This window comes from Aquarana catesbeiana, linkage group LG13, assembly GCF_042186555.1.
Source record: "Aquarana catesbeiana isolate 2022-GZ linkage group LG13, ASM4218655v1, whole genome shotgun sequence".
NCBI classification, from domain to species: Eukaryota; Metazoa; Chordata; class Amphibia; order Anura; family Ranidae; genus Aquarana; species Aquarana catesbeiana.
The window spans coordinates 19,752,421-19,767,785 of NC_133336.1; the positions used below are offsets into that span (position 1 = coordinate 19,752,421).

Here is a 15,365-nt window from a genome sequence, read left to right on the forward strand (position 1 = left end):
TCTCTCTCGCCCTCTCCCTCTCCTCTCTCGCCCTCTCTCTCTCTCGCCCTCTCTCTCTCTCGCCCCTCTCTCTCTCTCGCCCTCTACTCTCTCTCGCCCTCTCTCTCTCTCGCCCTCTCTCTCTCTCGCCCTCTCTCTCTCTCGCCCTCTCTCTCGCCTCTCTCTCTCCCTCGCCCTCTCTCGCCCTCTCTCTCTCCCTCTCTCTCTCTCTCTCTCCCTCTCTCTCCCCTCTCTCTCTCTCTCCTCCCTCTCTCTCTCTCTCTCCCTCTCTCTCTCTCTCTCCCTCTCTCTCTCTCTCTCTCTCTCTCTCTCTCTCTCTCCCTCTCTCTCTCTCTCTCTCTCTCTCTCCCTCTCTCCCTCTCTCTCTCTCTCTCTCTCCCCTCTCTCTCTCTCTCTCTCCCTCTCTCTCTCTCTCTCTCTCCCTCTCCCTCTCCCTCTCTCTCTCCCTCTCCCTCTCTCTCCCCTAATATTAATATACCTCTCTCCTTTTTTATTTTTTTTTTAAATTATATATAATAACCCTCCCTTGATCTATCGAAAATGGGGGGGGTGGGGGGGGGGTGGGGGGGGGGGAGAGAAGTTTTGACTACTTGACCAGGAGTGTTTAATTTTGTCGACCAAAATGATGAACACTATTTTTAGTAGACTAAAATACAACTAAATCGAATTTGACCCTCAAGGTTAACAACTGTTGACTAGTTCAACTGTGTAAATATATTAATCCATTGATTATCTGTAATCTATTATTATATACACTTACTGGCCACTTTTATTAAGGACACCTTGCTAACAGTGTCAGGACAAGGTCATCTAGATCAGGGGTAGGCAACCTGGGGCCCTCCAGCTGTTGCAGAACTATAAGTCCCATCATGGCCTCTGTAATTGTAACTGCCAGCCTTGCAATGCCTCATGGGAAATGTAGTTTCACAACAGCTGGAGGGCCTCAGGTTGCCTACCACCCCTGATCTAGAGCCTAGGGCGAACATGCCGAAAAAGCACTAATCTGGCCCCCACCACCAAAAAAAAAAAATTCCCCTTCCTAGCACAAATCCTCTACCCCTCAAATTCCCCCTCCAAGTACAAATTCGCTCCACCTCTCCCCCAATCCCCCATCCTAGCACAAATCCTCCCCAAAATTTTCCCCCTCCACCATTTTACAGTTCTAGAACAAATCCTTCTCCCCAACACAATACCCAAATCACCAACTAACCACTCCAAGCACACCTCTCCAAATTTACCCTCCTAGAATAATTCTTGCGCCCACCCCCCCCCCCCAAATTCCCCTTCTCAACACAAATCCCTTCCCCCCCCCACTTAACATGATACCACAGTGCCAGGGCAGCTGTCCCTACTGCCCACCCCTTGTCCTGGGCCTGATTGCAACTACCGGGTTGGACCCCCTTTTTGCCTTCATTCTTGGTGGCATAGATACAACAAGGTGTTGGGAAATGTTCCTCAGAGATTTTGCTCCATAGTGACATAACATCACATGACATAACATCACACAGTCGCTGCATATTTGTCAGCTGCACATCCATGATGCCAATCTCCCATTCCACCACATCCCAAAGGTGCTCTATTGGATGAGATGTGGTGAGTGTGGAGGCCATTGGAGTACAGGGACCTCATTGTCCAGTGGGGAGATGATTGGAGCTTTGTGACATGGTGCATTATCCTGCTGGAAGGAGCCATCAGAAGATGGGGACACTGTAGTCATAAAGGGATGGACATGGTCAGCAACAATACTCGGGGGCCGTGGGGTTTAAATGATGCTCAATTTGTACTAAGGGGCCCAAAGTGTGCCAAGAAAATATCCCCCAACACCATTACACCACCACTGCCTAGTTGAGTTGCTGGCTGATTATCATTTTGTTAACCAAGCATTTGAACAGGTGTACCTAATAATAAAATAGCCGGTGAGGGTATATACTATATAAATGTTGTTTTTCAGTACTTTTTGTTACCTTTCCCTAGCTTGACCTCCTTTTTTTTGTATGCCCATTTTTTTTCATATCACTAAAATTGTAAACTGAAGCCCCATACAGATCTTGTGTTGTAGGAAACGAGTATTCCACTTGCGACTTTTGAAAGAGGTATTTCTTGCGTGTTGCACATAGGACTGCCCATTCACTTCAATAGGCTGCCCTGTGCGCGTTTGTTGCCCAAATGAAGCTCCTTTTTGGGAGAAAAGCTTGGCATGTTTTTCCAGCACATCAAGAATAATGGCGCCCGAATGCGCGTTTTTGCTCTGACTTGGAATGGTGAGCAAATGAGAGCGGTTCTGCCTGCGATTCCAATTTGCCTAATGTAAATGGGGACTAAGGCAATAGCATATGATATTTTATAATTTTTATTATTATTAAAATGTGTGTGTGTGTGTGTGTGTGTGTGTGTATATATCTCTATCTCTATCATCTCTATCTCTATCAATCATCTCTATCTCTATCATCTCTATCTCTATCATCTCTATCTCTATCATCTCTATCATCTCTATCAATCATCTCTATCTCTATCATCTCTATCATCTCTATCTCTATCATTTCTATCATCTCTATCTCTATCATTTCTATCATCTCTATCTCTATCATTTCTATCATCTCTATCTCTATCATCTCTATCTCTATCATCTCTACTCTATCATCTCTATCATCTCTATCTCTATCATCTCTATCATCTCCATCTCTATCATCTCTAGCTCTATCATCTCTAGCTCATACATCTCTAGCTCTATCATCTCTAGCTCTATCATCTCTAGCTCTATCATCTCTAGCTCTATCATCTCTATCATCTCTAGCTCTATCATCTCTATCATCTCTAGCTCTATCATCTCTATCATCTCTAGCTCTATCATCTCTATCATCTCTAGCTCTATCTCTCTCTCTCTATTTTTTTACGTTTATGTTTTTGGGTCTCAGTATATTCCAATGTAACTTCAACATCCCTTTTCTTCTACAGGTGAAAACCTTCGGTCCATGCGGCACTGAAAATGAAAATAAACTGTCCATGTTCATGGATCTGGTGAATGGAGTCTTCCTAAATAAGATTATGCTGCAAATGTAAGTACCAAATTGTGTGTGTGTGTGTGTGTGTGTGTAATAAATCTGAACTCCGGTATAAGTAAATATCATCTAAATCTTTTGGTCCTGTGTGTTCTTCTTGAATCTCAGTGAGCTTTGTGCATTTCTTCCAGATCTGTGCAGTAATCCAGTGTGAGACTTCCTGTAATAAAGACCGCTCACTGCTGATCTCTCCCTTGTGCAGGGGGACTGGTCTTGTCTCCCGCCCCCTCCTGTAGTTTTTTTGTAGTAGGTGGAGCCTACTGGCCCCTCCCCACAGCTCTGCCCTTTCTCCTTGTGCAGGGTGAATGGTCTTGTCTCCGCCCCCACTCCTGTAGTTTTCTGTAGTTGGGGCCCCCTCCCACATCTCTGCTTTCTGCACAGGCTATGTACAGCAGTGATGATGTCACTGCTACGTCTACAAGGTAGTATCAGAGTTTGCAAAGATATTTGATGCGCACAAAGTGGATTAAAATCCGCTATGGTTATTAACCACTTCCGGACCGCCGCACGCCGATGTACGTCCTTACTTTGAAGGGGGACATCATTGTTATGGCAGCAGCTAGCTGCCTTAACCCCGGTATCCCCTTGTTCGGCCGGTGGTCTGCTTCAAAATAAAAGTGGGTCTCCCTGCGGCGGATTCGCTGCAAAAATCACTTTTATCGGTTGGCCCCCCCTCACCGCTCTCCGGTTGCCCTCCGCCGCTTTCCGGAGGCGATCGGGTCCTCTCTCTGGCTGGGCATGGAGACTAGTGAGGGGGAAGATGGCTCCCACACATCTTCATGACATTGCAGGGCGGAAGCGACATCAAAACGTCACTTCCGCCCATAGCTCTTAAATGGCCTTTTTTTTTAAATTATTTTTTAAATGACAAATTTTTTTTTTTTTATTTTATTGCATTTTAGTGTAAATATGAGATCTGAGGTTTTTTTGACCCCAGATCATATATTTAAGAGGTCCTGTCATGCTTTTTTTGTATTACAAGGGATGTTTACGTTCCTTGTAATAGGAATAAAGGGGCACAATTTTATTTTTATTTTTTTATAAACAGTGTAAAAATAAAAGGTAAAATAAATAAAAAATTTTTTGTTTTTTTGTTTTTTTAAACGTGCCCCGTCCCGCCGAGCTCGCGTGCAGAAGCGAACGCATAACGTGAGTAGCGCCCGCATATGAAAACGGTGTTCAAACCACACATGTGAGGTATCGCCGCGATCGGTAGAGCGAGAGCAATAATTCTAGCCCTAGACCTCCTCTGTAACTCAAAACATGCAACCTGTAGAATTTTTTTAAACGTCGCCTATGGAGATTTTTATGGGTAAAAGTTGTCGCCATTCCACGAGCGGGCGCAATTTTGAAGTGTGACATGTTTGGTATCAATTTACTCAGCGTAACATTATCTTTCACAATAATTGGGCTAACTTTACTGTATTTTTTAATAAAATAAGTGGATTTTGTCAAAAAAAAAAAGTGCTCTTGTAAGACCGCTGCGCAAATACGGTGTGACAGAAAGTATTGCAACGACCGCCATTTTATTCTCTAGGGTGTTAGAAAAAAATGTATAATGTTTGGGGGTTTCTAAGTAATTTTCTAGCAATTAAAACTGTTTTTAACTTGTAAACAACACATCTAAAAAAAGAGGCTTGGTCCTTAAGTTAAGGGACTTATTTAAATGAAGGTTATTGTACGTGGAGTTCTGCTTTTTAACAAGTACATTTGTCAGGACGCAGATTACCAGGTAAGGGCAGGTTTGGTAGGATTTGATTTTTCCAAGTCAAAGGATGCGCTATGGCGATGCTGAGGGTTACTGATGTATCTAAGTTTTGTTTCCGTGAACATTTTACCATAGCTGAATACTAGTTAAGGTTGGGGAAAAAAAGTCCATCAGGTCCAGCCTATGTGTGGAGTACTGTGGGATGCAGTTTCATTGTGTGCGATGGCTAGATAGTTTCTGTCTCTGGCAGCACGGGGCTTTGAGCTGCATATGTCAGCCTTGTCACACCAGGAGGCTCCTGTCTTGCGTTTAGTAGCCACAAAGGTGTTTTTTTTTTTTTCTTTTGGTTAGTTTAATTCTGTGCCATTTTTATCTCTAACACCATCCGCGTATCCCAACCACTTCCTCTCTGGCAGAGATCGCGGTGACGCGGCATCTACAACTGACACGCTGATTCTCGTTGTATACTGACGTGAGCTCTGCGAATTGTGCCGTGCGGATCTGATCTGCTGCTTACAAGAATGTGTCAGTTCCTGTGTGTCCCCCAGATTGTCAAAATATCTCAGTTCTTGGGTGTCCTTAATTGTCGGAAGGTTTCCATTCCTGGGTGTCCCTTAATTGTCAGAACGTTTCCAGGGTGTCCCACCAGTTGTTGGAATGTCTCAGTTCCTGGGTGTCCACCCAGTTGTTGGAATGGAAACTAAACCAAAGCTCAACTTGCCAGCCAGCCTGCTACCAACCAAACTAACCCGTCTAACAGTTTGCATTAAAAAACAAGGGGTTTAGTTAGCACACATTTGCATATACAATCATAAGCTGCGGAGGCCGCGACAAGGCACACCATTATCTGCAGTCCTTACTCTATACATTTCATTTTTGAGAGCCTCCATAGTAAGGCTAGTTATAGGTGGGGGCAGTGGCCATTTGTTTGTCCAATTGTTTGAATGTCTCGGTTCCAGGGTGTCCCCCAGTTGTTGGAATGTCTTGGTTCCTGGGTGTCACCCCCAGTTATTTGAATGTTTTGGTTCCTGGGTGTCACCCCCAGTTGTTGGAATGTCTTGGTTCCTGGGTTTCCCCCCAGTTGTTGGAATGTCTTGGTTCCTGGGTGTCCCCCCAGTTGTTGGAATGTCTTGGTTCCTGGGTGTCCCCCCAGTTGTTGGAATGTCTTGGTTCCTGGGTTTCCCCCCAGTTGTTGGAATGTCTTGGTTCCTGGGTTTCCCCCCAGTTGTTGGAATGTCTTGGTTCCTGTTTTTCCCCCCAGTTGTTGGAATGTCTTGGTTCCTGGGTGTCCCCCCAGTTGTTGGAATGTCTTTGGTTCCCCCCCCCCCAGTTGTTGGCTTCCGTTCATGGGTGTACCCGGATTGTCAGGAGGTTTCCCTTCCTGTGTGTGTGTGTGTGTGTGTGTGTGTGTGTGTGTTGGTGGAATGTCTTGGTTCCTGGGTGTCGTCCCCCCCCCCCCCCCCCCAGTTGTTGGAATGTCTCGGTTCCTTGGTGCCCCCCCCCCCCCAGTTGTTGGAATGTCTCGGTTCCTGGGTGTCCTCACCCCCCCTCCCCAGTTGTTGGAATGTCTCGGTTCCTGGGTGCCCCCCCCCAGTTGTTGAAATGTCTCGGTTCCTGGGTGCCCCCCCCCCCCAGTTGTTGAAATGTCTCGGTTCCTTGGTGCCCCCCCCCAGTTGTTGGAATGTCTCGGTTCATGGGTGCCCCCCCCCCCCCAGTTGTTGGAATGTCTCGGCTCCTGGGTGTCCTCACCCCCCCCCCCCTCCCCAGTTGTTGGAATGTCTCAGTTCCTGGGTGTACCCCCCAGATTGTCAGGAGGTTTCCCTTCCTATGTGTGTATCCCGCCCCCAATTGTTGGAATGTCTCAGATCCTGGGTGTCTTCTCCCCCCCCAAAGTCAGAATATATTTCTGTTCCTAGGTGTCCTCCAATTGTCGGAATGTTCCTGTGTCCCCAGACTGCCAGAATATCTCAGTTTCTGTGTGTTCCTGGATTGTTGGATTGTTTTTGGTTGTCCCCTGATTGTTGGAATGTTTCCTTTCCTGGGTGTGCCCAATTGTCCGAATGTTTGTTTGTTTTTGTTCTGTCAGATTGACTGGAATGATGGCACAGATGTTACTATATGGATAGGCAGCAGATAGTTTGTGTTCTACATTAGAAACGTAAAGTTTACAATTTTATAGCAGCTGTTGCGATTGCAGCCCCCCTAAAAAGGGATCTGCGGTGGGTTGATTTTCAAGGGCAGTTAACAGGCCCCCCCCCTCCATGTTCCCACATGTTCACTTTCAGCTGAGTGGTCAGGAGGGTTTCGTAAAACCGCAATTCTGTTTTTGCTGTCCGATCTTATGGAGGATGTTACACTTTTACACCTATATGGGGTAACTTGTAACATGCTCCTTCATACCCTGTCCCCCCAATACCCATCGGAGGGGGGGGGGGGTTGTAGGAGATGGAGCATGTTAAATGTATAATTTAATTATAATGCATACATTGCAACTATGTGACGATAACTATGCAATGTTAATGTTCTTGCATAATTATGTATACATTATATGTACAGTGGGGAAAATAATTATTTGATCCCCTGCAGATTTTGTGAGGTTTGCCCACTTAAAAAAAAAAATGAAGGGTCTATATTTTTTTTTTATCCTAGGTGTATTTTAAATGATAGAGACAGAATATCAACCAAAAATACAGAAAAAACACATGATGCAAATGTTATAAATAGAGTTGCAGTTCAGTGAGTAAAATAAAGTATTTGATCCCCAAGCAAAACATGACTTAGTAGTTGGTGGAGAAACCCTTGTTGGCGAGCACAGAGGTCAGACATTTCTTGTAGTTGGTTAACAGGTATGGACACATCTCAGGAGGGATTTTAGTCCACTCTTCTTTACAGATCTTCTCTAAATCCTTAAGGTTTCTTGGCTGTCGCTTGGCAACTCAAAGTTTCAGCTCCATCCTTTAAATTTTCTATAGGTTTAAGGTCTGGAGACTGGCTAGGCCACTTCATGACCTTAATGCGTTTCTTCTTGAGCCACTCCTGTGTTGCCTTGGCGGTTTGTTTTGGGTCATTTTCATGCTGGAAGACCCATCCATGACCCATCTTCAGTGTTCTGGCTGAGGGAAGAAGGTTCTCATTCAAGATTTTACAATACATGGCCCTGTCCATTCGCCCCTCAATGCAGCAAAGTCGGCCTGTACCTTTTAAGCAGAGTAACAGCCCCAAAGCATAATGTTTCCACCTCCATGCTTGACTGTAGGGATGGTGTTCTTGGGGTCATAGTCAGCATTTTTCTTCCTCCAAACACGGCGAGTCGCGTTAATGCCAAAGAGCTCAATTTTGGTCTTATCTGACCACAACACCTTCTCCCAATCCTTCTTTAAATCATTTAGATGTTCATTGGTAAACTTCAGATGGTCCTGTACATGTGTCTTCTTGAGGAGGGGGACCTTGTGGGTGCTGCAGGATTTCAATCCATGGCGATGTATTGTGCTACCAATGGTTTGTTTGGTGACTGTGGTCCAAACTGCCTTGAGATCATTCACAATCTCCTCCCGTGTAGTTATGGGCTGATCCCTCACTTTTTTCATGATCATCCTTACCCCATGAGGCGAAACCTTGCATGAAGCTCCAGACCGAGGATGATTGATGGTTATTTTTTATTTCTTTCATTTATGAATAATCGCTCCAACAGTTGTCTCCTCGCCAAGCGTCTTGCTGATGGTCTTGTAGCCCATTCCAGCCTTGTGCAGGTCTACAATCTTGTGCCTGACATCCTTTGACAGCTCTTTGGTCTTGCCCATGATGGTGAGGTTTGAATGGAAGAAAGATTCTGTGGACAGGTGTCTTTTATACACATAACGAGTTGTGGTTAGGAGCACCTTCTTAAATTGACAGGACTAATCTGTGTACCACATGAGCACCTACTGTAGCCAGTCTGTGGGAGCCAGAATTATTGTTGGTTGGTAGGGGATCAAATACATACACTGAACTGCAACTCCATTTATAACCTTTGTATCATGTGTTTTTTTTTTTTTTTTTTTTTTTTTTTTTTTTTTGCTGGATTTTGGTTGATATTCTGTTTCTATCATTTAAAATACACCTATGATAAAAATTATAGACCCTTCATTTCTTTGTAAGTGGGCAAATTTACAAAATCTGAAGGGGATCAAATAATTATTTTAACCCGCTGTATAATTTTGAGATCACACAAAGTATATGGATTCACAGCGGATCAGTTTATTGAATCATTCTTCAGAGGATGATTGACAGGCAATGAAGAGGCGATCTGACGCTTTTTCGGTGCCTGCTTTAACCCATTAAAGCCCGAACCACCACACTGCAACAAGGCTACGGGGCAGTTGCAGCCCGGGTAACTTCACTTGAATGGCTTGTATTTTGTTTGGCGGACGGTACTGCCTACCAAATGCAAAGGAGGGGGGTAAATCCTTGCAGCGGGGCAAGGAACCGCTGGTGAGCCATGTGTACACCTGTCAGAAACCATGAAATCAGGCCGAGACAGAAGTACAGTTGAATCACACTTGTTTAATAACAAAAGCAAAAAGAACAAACGTAGTCAAAACATAGCCAAAGTTCAGTAGCCGGAACGGATAGTCAGCCAAGCCAGAAGTCAGGGATCAACGTAGTGGAACATCAAGCAGGATCTGAAGCCACAAGGGATGTTGGCAAAGCAAGTCTTGAACAGGATCGCAGGAGATAGTTTCTGTGATGTTGACCAAGGCGAAGGCAGAGCTCCTCTGGACTGGACGGCTTAAGTAGGCAGGACTGACGAGCAGGATATCATCAACAGCTGAGTAATTGTGGGGAGAGCTGGCAACTAGCCGGCAGCTGAGCGGCCAGCTCAGAGAAGGAAGGGCTGAGCCCAGCCCTGACAACACCCTGGTCTACTGCCTGGTGGGAAGGGAGCTCCAGCACACAGCCTGTGATTGACAGCCTCAGCTATGTTTCTGTGTGCTGTGTGAAGGGAGGTGTGTCCCTCACTGAGCTCCGCAGAGTGTAACTTCAGCTCTCTGCCCCCTGCTTTCTGAAATCTCAGACAAGCTTTATAAGTTCTGCTGTAGAGCAGAGAATACTGCAGATAAACAAATGGGTACAACTTATGTACGAGGATTTGTTTCATCTCCGTGTATCACCTGAGGCCAGTCACTTTCCTGGGTATAAACCCGTGTCAGGACAAGGTCCTTTAATGCCCAGGCAAAGATGCCAAAACACCCCCCACCCCTTTCCCTTTTCCCCTTTAGGGTTAGGGGCAGGGCGCCCTCATCCCTGCAATAAACTGTTGCGCCCAGGGCAGCCGCCCCTCCTGCCCACCCCTTGTCCCAGCCCTGGGTATATGTAAGGCTCCATTCACACCTAGGCGATTTGAATTGTGGGCGGAATCGCCGCAGTTCTGCCCCTGATTCCAAATCGTGGGACACATTTGCACTGCCATTACTTCTTAAACCGCAACAGTGTCGCGCATTACGATCTGCCACAATTGCTCGCACGAGAATTTGCGACGCAATTGGGGTTCCATATAAGAAGTAATGGCATCGCAAATGCATCCCGCCTTTTGCTGCCATTTGGAATCGCCACGATTCCGCTCACGTTTCGAAACTCCTAGATGTGAATGGAGCCTAAGGGTTTACAACCACTGTAACGCAAAACATAGTGTAAAATTTTGGAATGCGTATGCATTGGGAGCGGGGTTAGAAGACTCCCATTTCTTCCTCTCCCTGACAGTCGGTGACATTCACTGGTGACCCATGTCGGCGGTTCCCCCCCCCCCCCCCCAGCGGTGGTCACGGCGGGGCGCTGGGCAGTTGACCCTTTTTTAGGTGATGGTATTAGCAGCTGTCTGTAGACAGTGATCACTTTGTTTGTGGATGTGCGACCCCCCCAGGAGAAGGGTGAGAAGTTGACAAAGATGTTGGGATATTTTAAGGGTGATTAGCAGCCCCCCCCCCCCCCCCTCCCACAACAGCTGAACGCTATACTTGCATGTGTCCGACACCCGAGACCCCCGGCTGCTATAATCGGCTAGTTATAGGATTTGGTGTCAGAAGAGCCGACTGCTGGAGAGAGCCAGAGAGTGCCAAGCCTCATTCATAAACTGGGATTTACAATGTGACCGACTTATCCGCCATACTTTACACTTTGTCTTGTTGCAGCATCTTCTGTAATAATAATAATATAAAAATATATATATATATATATATATATATATATATATATATATATATATATATATATATATATATATATATATATATATATATATATATATATAAAATGTGTGTATAATATAAATATATATAATCATTTTGTGGCGCATGTGGATTTCGGTGCATGCGCAGAAATGCAGCGAGGCGCTATACTACTATCTACCAGAAACTGGCAGCATTTCTGCACATGCATGGTAAACTACATCCACATGCTTCGGTCTCTGGCATGTGCCAAATACCAGACCAGCAGCACATCTGCGCATATGCGTTTTAAAAAAAAAATGCGTATTATTATTTATTTCTATTTTTTCTCGCTGATCTCCTTCAACCTATTTCAGCCCTTTCCTGTCTACATACACTTGCTCCAGCCCCCACTGAACATCATTTCTCTGGACTGGCCTCTTAACCGCTTCAGCCCCGGAAGATTTTACCCCCTTCCTGACCAGAGCACTTATTTGCGATTCGGCACTGCGTCGCTTTAACTGACAATTGCGTGGTCGTGCGACGTTGCACCCAAACAAAACCGACGTCCTTTTTTTTTTTCCCCACAAATAGAGCTTTCTTTTAGTGGTTGTTTGATCACCTCCTGCGGTTTTTATTTTTTGCGCTATAAACAAAAAAAAGCGTCAATTTTGAAAAAAAAAAACGCATTATTTTTTACTTTTTGCTATAATAAATATCCCCCAAAAATATATAAAAAACATTTTTTTTTTTCCTCAGTTTAGGCCGATACGTATTCTTCTACATATTTTTGGTAAAAAAAATCTCAATAAGCGTATATTGATTGGTTTGTGCAAAAGTTATAGCGTCTACAAAATAGGGGATCGTTTTATGGCATTTTTATTATTATTATTGTTGTTGTTGTGGTGTTTTTTTTTTTTTTTTTTTACTAGTAATGGCGGCGATCTGCGATATTTATTTATTTTATTTTTTTATTGTGACTGCGACATTATGGTGGACACATCAGACAATTTTGACACATTTTTGGGACCATTGGTATTAATACTGTGATCAATGCTATAAAAATGCATTGATTACTGTAAAAATGTCACTGGCAGGGAAGGGGTTAACACTAGGGGGCGATCAAGGGGTTAACTGTGTTTCCTGGGTGTGTTCTAACTGAAGGGGGCAGTGGACTGTGTAGGGGAGATGACAGATCGCTGTTCATACTTTGTATGAACAGACGATCTGTCACTTCTCCCCTCAGAGAACCGAAATCTCTGTGTTTACACACAGAGATCCCGGTTCTCGCCCTGTTACGAGCGATCGCGGGAGGCCGGCGGTCAACGAGACCGCCGGGCACTCGCATCGGCTCCAGAGGGCGAGCTGTGTGTACGCGACCCTAGTGGCCACCAGAGGGAGCGACGTAACGGCGATTCGCGCAGCCGAGCCATGTTGCTGCAGTGCAACTGCGGCGGCTGGTCGGCAAGCGGTTAATAGTGGGAAAGATGGACCATGCCTAATCCTACTTGCTTCCTTCAGCCTAGTAATTAAGGGGAGTGGTTAATTGGTCACAGGTGCTTGAGGCCTATAAAACCTTGTGTAGAACTCATTGTGAGCCTGCTCATCTTTTGAGCTTGCCGGAACTCTGTCCAAGTGGTACTGGACTAAGTGGTGAGTTAAAAACCAGAGTTGGTGGAACTGGACTAAGTGGTGAGTTAAAACCCAGAGTTGGTGGAACTGGACTAAGTGGTGAGTTAAAAACCAGAGTTGGTGGAACTGGACTAAGTGGTGAGTTAAAAACCAGAGTTGGTGGAATTGGACTAAGTGGTGAGTTAAAAACCAGAGTTGAATACAGGAGGTTATAACAGGGGTCATAGTACCTGTGTAGTGTGAGTATCTGAGTGTAGTGTGTGTGTGTGTGTGTGTGTGTGTGTGTGTGTGTGTGTGTGTGTGGATCGTTAGTACTTGTGTACTGTGTACTTGTGTATTGTGAGTTTTGCAAGTGTAAAAACATTGTAAAGAGTGTGTTTATCTACTATGGGAGAAGAGTGGAAGGTGCAGTGTGGACAAAGAAAATCTACACATTCATCTAAGCGTACTTTTATGGTGTTAACGTCGTCTGAGACCCTCCATAATCCGTCCCTCTACTCCATCGTCAATGAGCGGTTGGTGGAGTTGGATTGCCATTTGTTGCTGCATCCCTAATGCCCCGTAGACACGAGCGGATTTTCCGTCGAAAAAAACTCAGATGGTTTTGCAGACGGAATTTCCGCTCAAGCTTGCCTTGCATACACGCGGTCACACAAAAGTCCTCCGAACTTTCGACCGCCAAGAACGCCGGTGACGTACAACACTACGATGAGCCGAGAAAATGAAGTTCAATGCTTCAGAGAATGCGTCGAATTTGTTTCCGAGCATGCGTCGGAATTGGTACAGACGATCTGAGTTTCCGATCGGAACTTTTTCCGACCGAAAAATAGAGAACCTGCTCTCAATCTTTTGCATGGCGGGAATTCCGCCAGCAAAAGTCCGACGTAACATACACACGGTCGGAATTTCCGACCAAACGTTCACAGCGGACTTTTGCTGGCGGAATTTCCGATCGTGTGTACGGGGCATAACTTTATTTTAATTGAAATTTTATTGATTTTTTTTTTGTGGTGCTGGCTGATCGGCTGTTGCAGAGAATTCTGAGAGATGAGCGAATTGTTTTGGAGACGAGCCGAGTTTAGTTTTTAATGGGAAGATTTAATTAGATGGTTTTAGTGAGTTTTATGTTTTGTAAGCCGCAACGTGTCGGGACCTGTCCTGTAATCCGGAGCGCTGCTGAGTGATTGCGGATCTGGATGTCATCGCTGGAATTTGAGGAGGATTAATGTTCATATTATCTGTTACCTGAGTTGTTGTATGTGTGTATCTGAGTCCTATCCATCTCACGGGACTTGTCTGACCGCTGATCATCGGTGACCGCAGGTGAGACGGCTCCACCCCTCCCGACCGCACCGTAATTGGCAGACGTTTCATTATGATGGAAATCTTCAGAGCTCTGAACTTAACCCATGCTGGCCATAATAACAGGTGCTCTTTATAGAGACCCTGACATGAGAGGCTCATTTACACCAGTGGCAGCCCTTGCACCCCACAGAAAAGCGATCCAGTAGCTTTTCAGAGGGCAGTTGACAGACCGCTAGAAGGCAACGGTGGAGATTTTCTAAAAACCTGAAGCACTCTGAATCTGGAGCAGCTGCGCATGGTAGCCAATCAGCTTCTAACTTCAGATTGTTCAATTAAACTTTGACAATAAAATCTAGAAGCTGATTGGTTACTATGCACAGCTGCACCAGATTCTGTGTGCACCAGCTTTAGGCTGGATTGACACCTATCCATTTTTAGTGCTTTTTGCAGATTTGCACTACAGTCCACTCACCATGGTTTCCTATGGAAAACGTTCTGTAGTGCAAGTATGCAAAAAGCACTAAAAATGCATAGGTGTGAATCTCCCCCATTATGTCGCCTCCTCACCACCCACTTTTTAAGCCTGGGTTCACACTGAGGCCTGGTTCACACCTATGCATTTTTTTTTTTTTTTTTTTTTTTAGCGCATTTTGAAAAAAATGGGGAAAAAGGGGGAAATTTGGGGACTTTGAGTGAGGCCATGGCCTGGTGCCTCCATCCCTATCAATATATAAAAGGAGCAAAAAGGGTGGGACTTTGAATGAAGCACGGGATTGAATTGAACGCAATGGTGGATAGTAAAATGTTTAAAGTGATTCTAAAGGTTCTGGGTTTTTAAAAAAAAAAAAATAAACATATCATCATACCTGCCTCCACTGTGCACAGAGTGGCCCCGAACCTCCTCTACTGTGGGCCGTGAACCCCGGGGCAGAGAGGCAGCGCGTCCCCGTGGGACAAGTTTGAGGGTTCAGGTAATTAAAACGAGGGGGCCGGGGGGGGGGGGTTTGGTCACAGACAGGTGTTTTTTTTTTTTTTGCATCCTATGCATTAAGGTGAAGAAACATGAACCTTTACAGCCCCTTTTAATATTCTGTAAATACACGATTACATACATAAATTCCATATACATAGAAACACACACTAACCGTGGAGTCATTTTCTAGAACAGTGGTAACTGGTATTAACATGGTTAAAATGGGTAACATGATAAGGTTACAGAGTCCAGCAAATGCCACGATTGGGTACACATATATTGCAAAATAACATCTGCATGGCCTATGACCTTGCTAAACCCTGTCACAAAAAGTGATGGTAGAAATATAAAGTCATTAAGGTTTGGTAGGGCTATAGTACTATGGTACACGGCAGTTGGTATCTTGACGCATTTCACGGCTTGGTGGCGCTCATCAGGAGCAAGTAAACTTGTCGCAATAAAGGGGGAAGATGGATGGAACCCCCCCCCCCCCCCCAGTAGATCAC

The 15,365-nt window shown here is 45.1% G+C and overlaps 1 protein-coding gene across 1 annotated transcript in view; it reads left to right on the plus strand.

The window, feature by feature from the left end:
- Window positions 1–15,365, plus strand: part of CCDC88C (coiled-coil domain containing 88C) — a gene marked incomplete in the record, with an annotated part of 152,870 nt that overhangs the window by 15,076 nt on the left and 122,429 nt on the right. Inside the window, 1 exon segment of the mRNA XM_073610749.1 lies at window positions 2,956–3,056. Within this exon segment, the coding sequence (XP_073466850.1) occupies window positions 2,956–3,056 (101 nt within the window).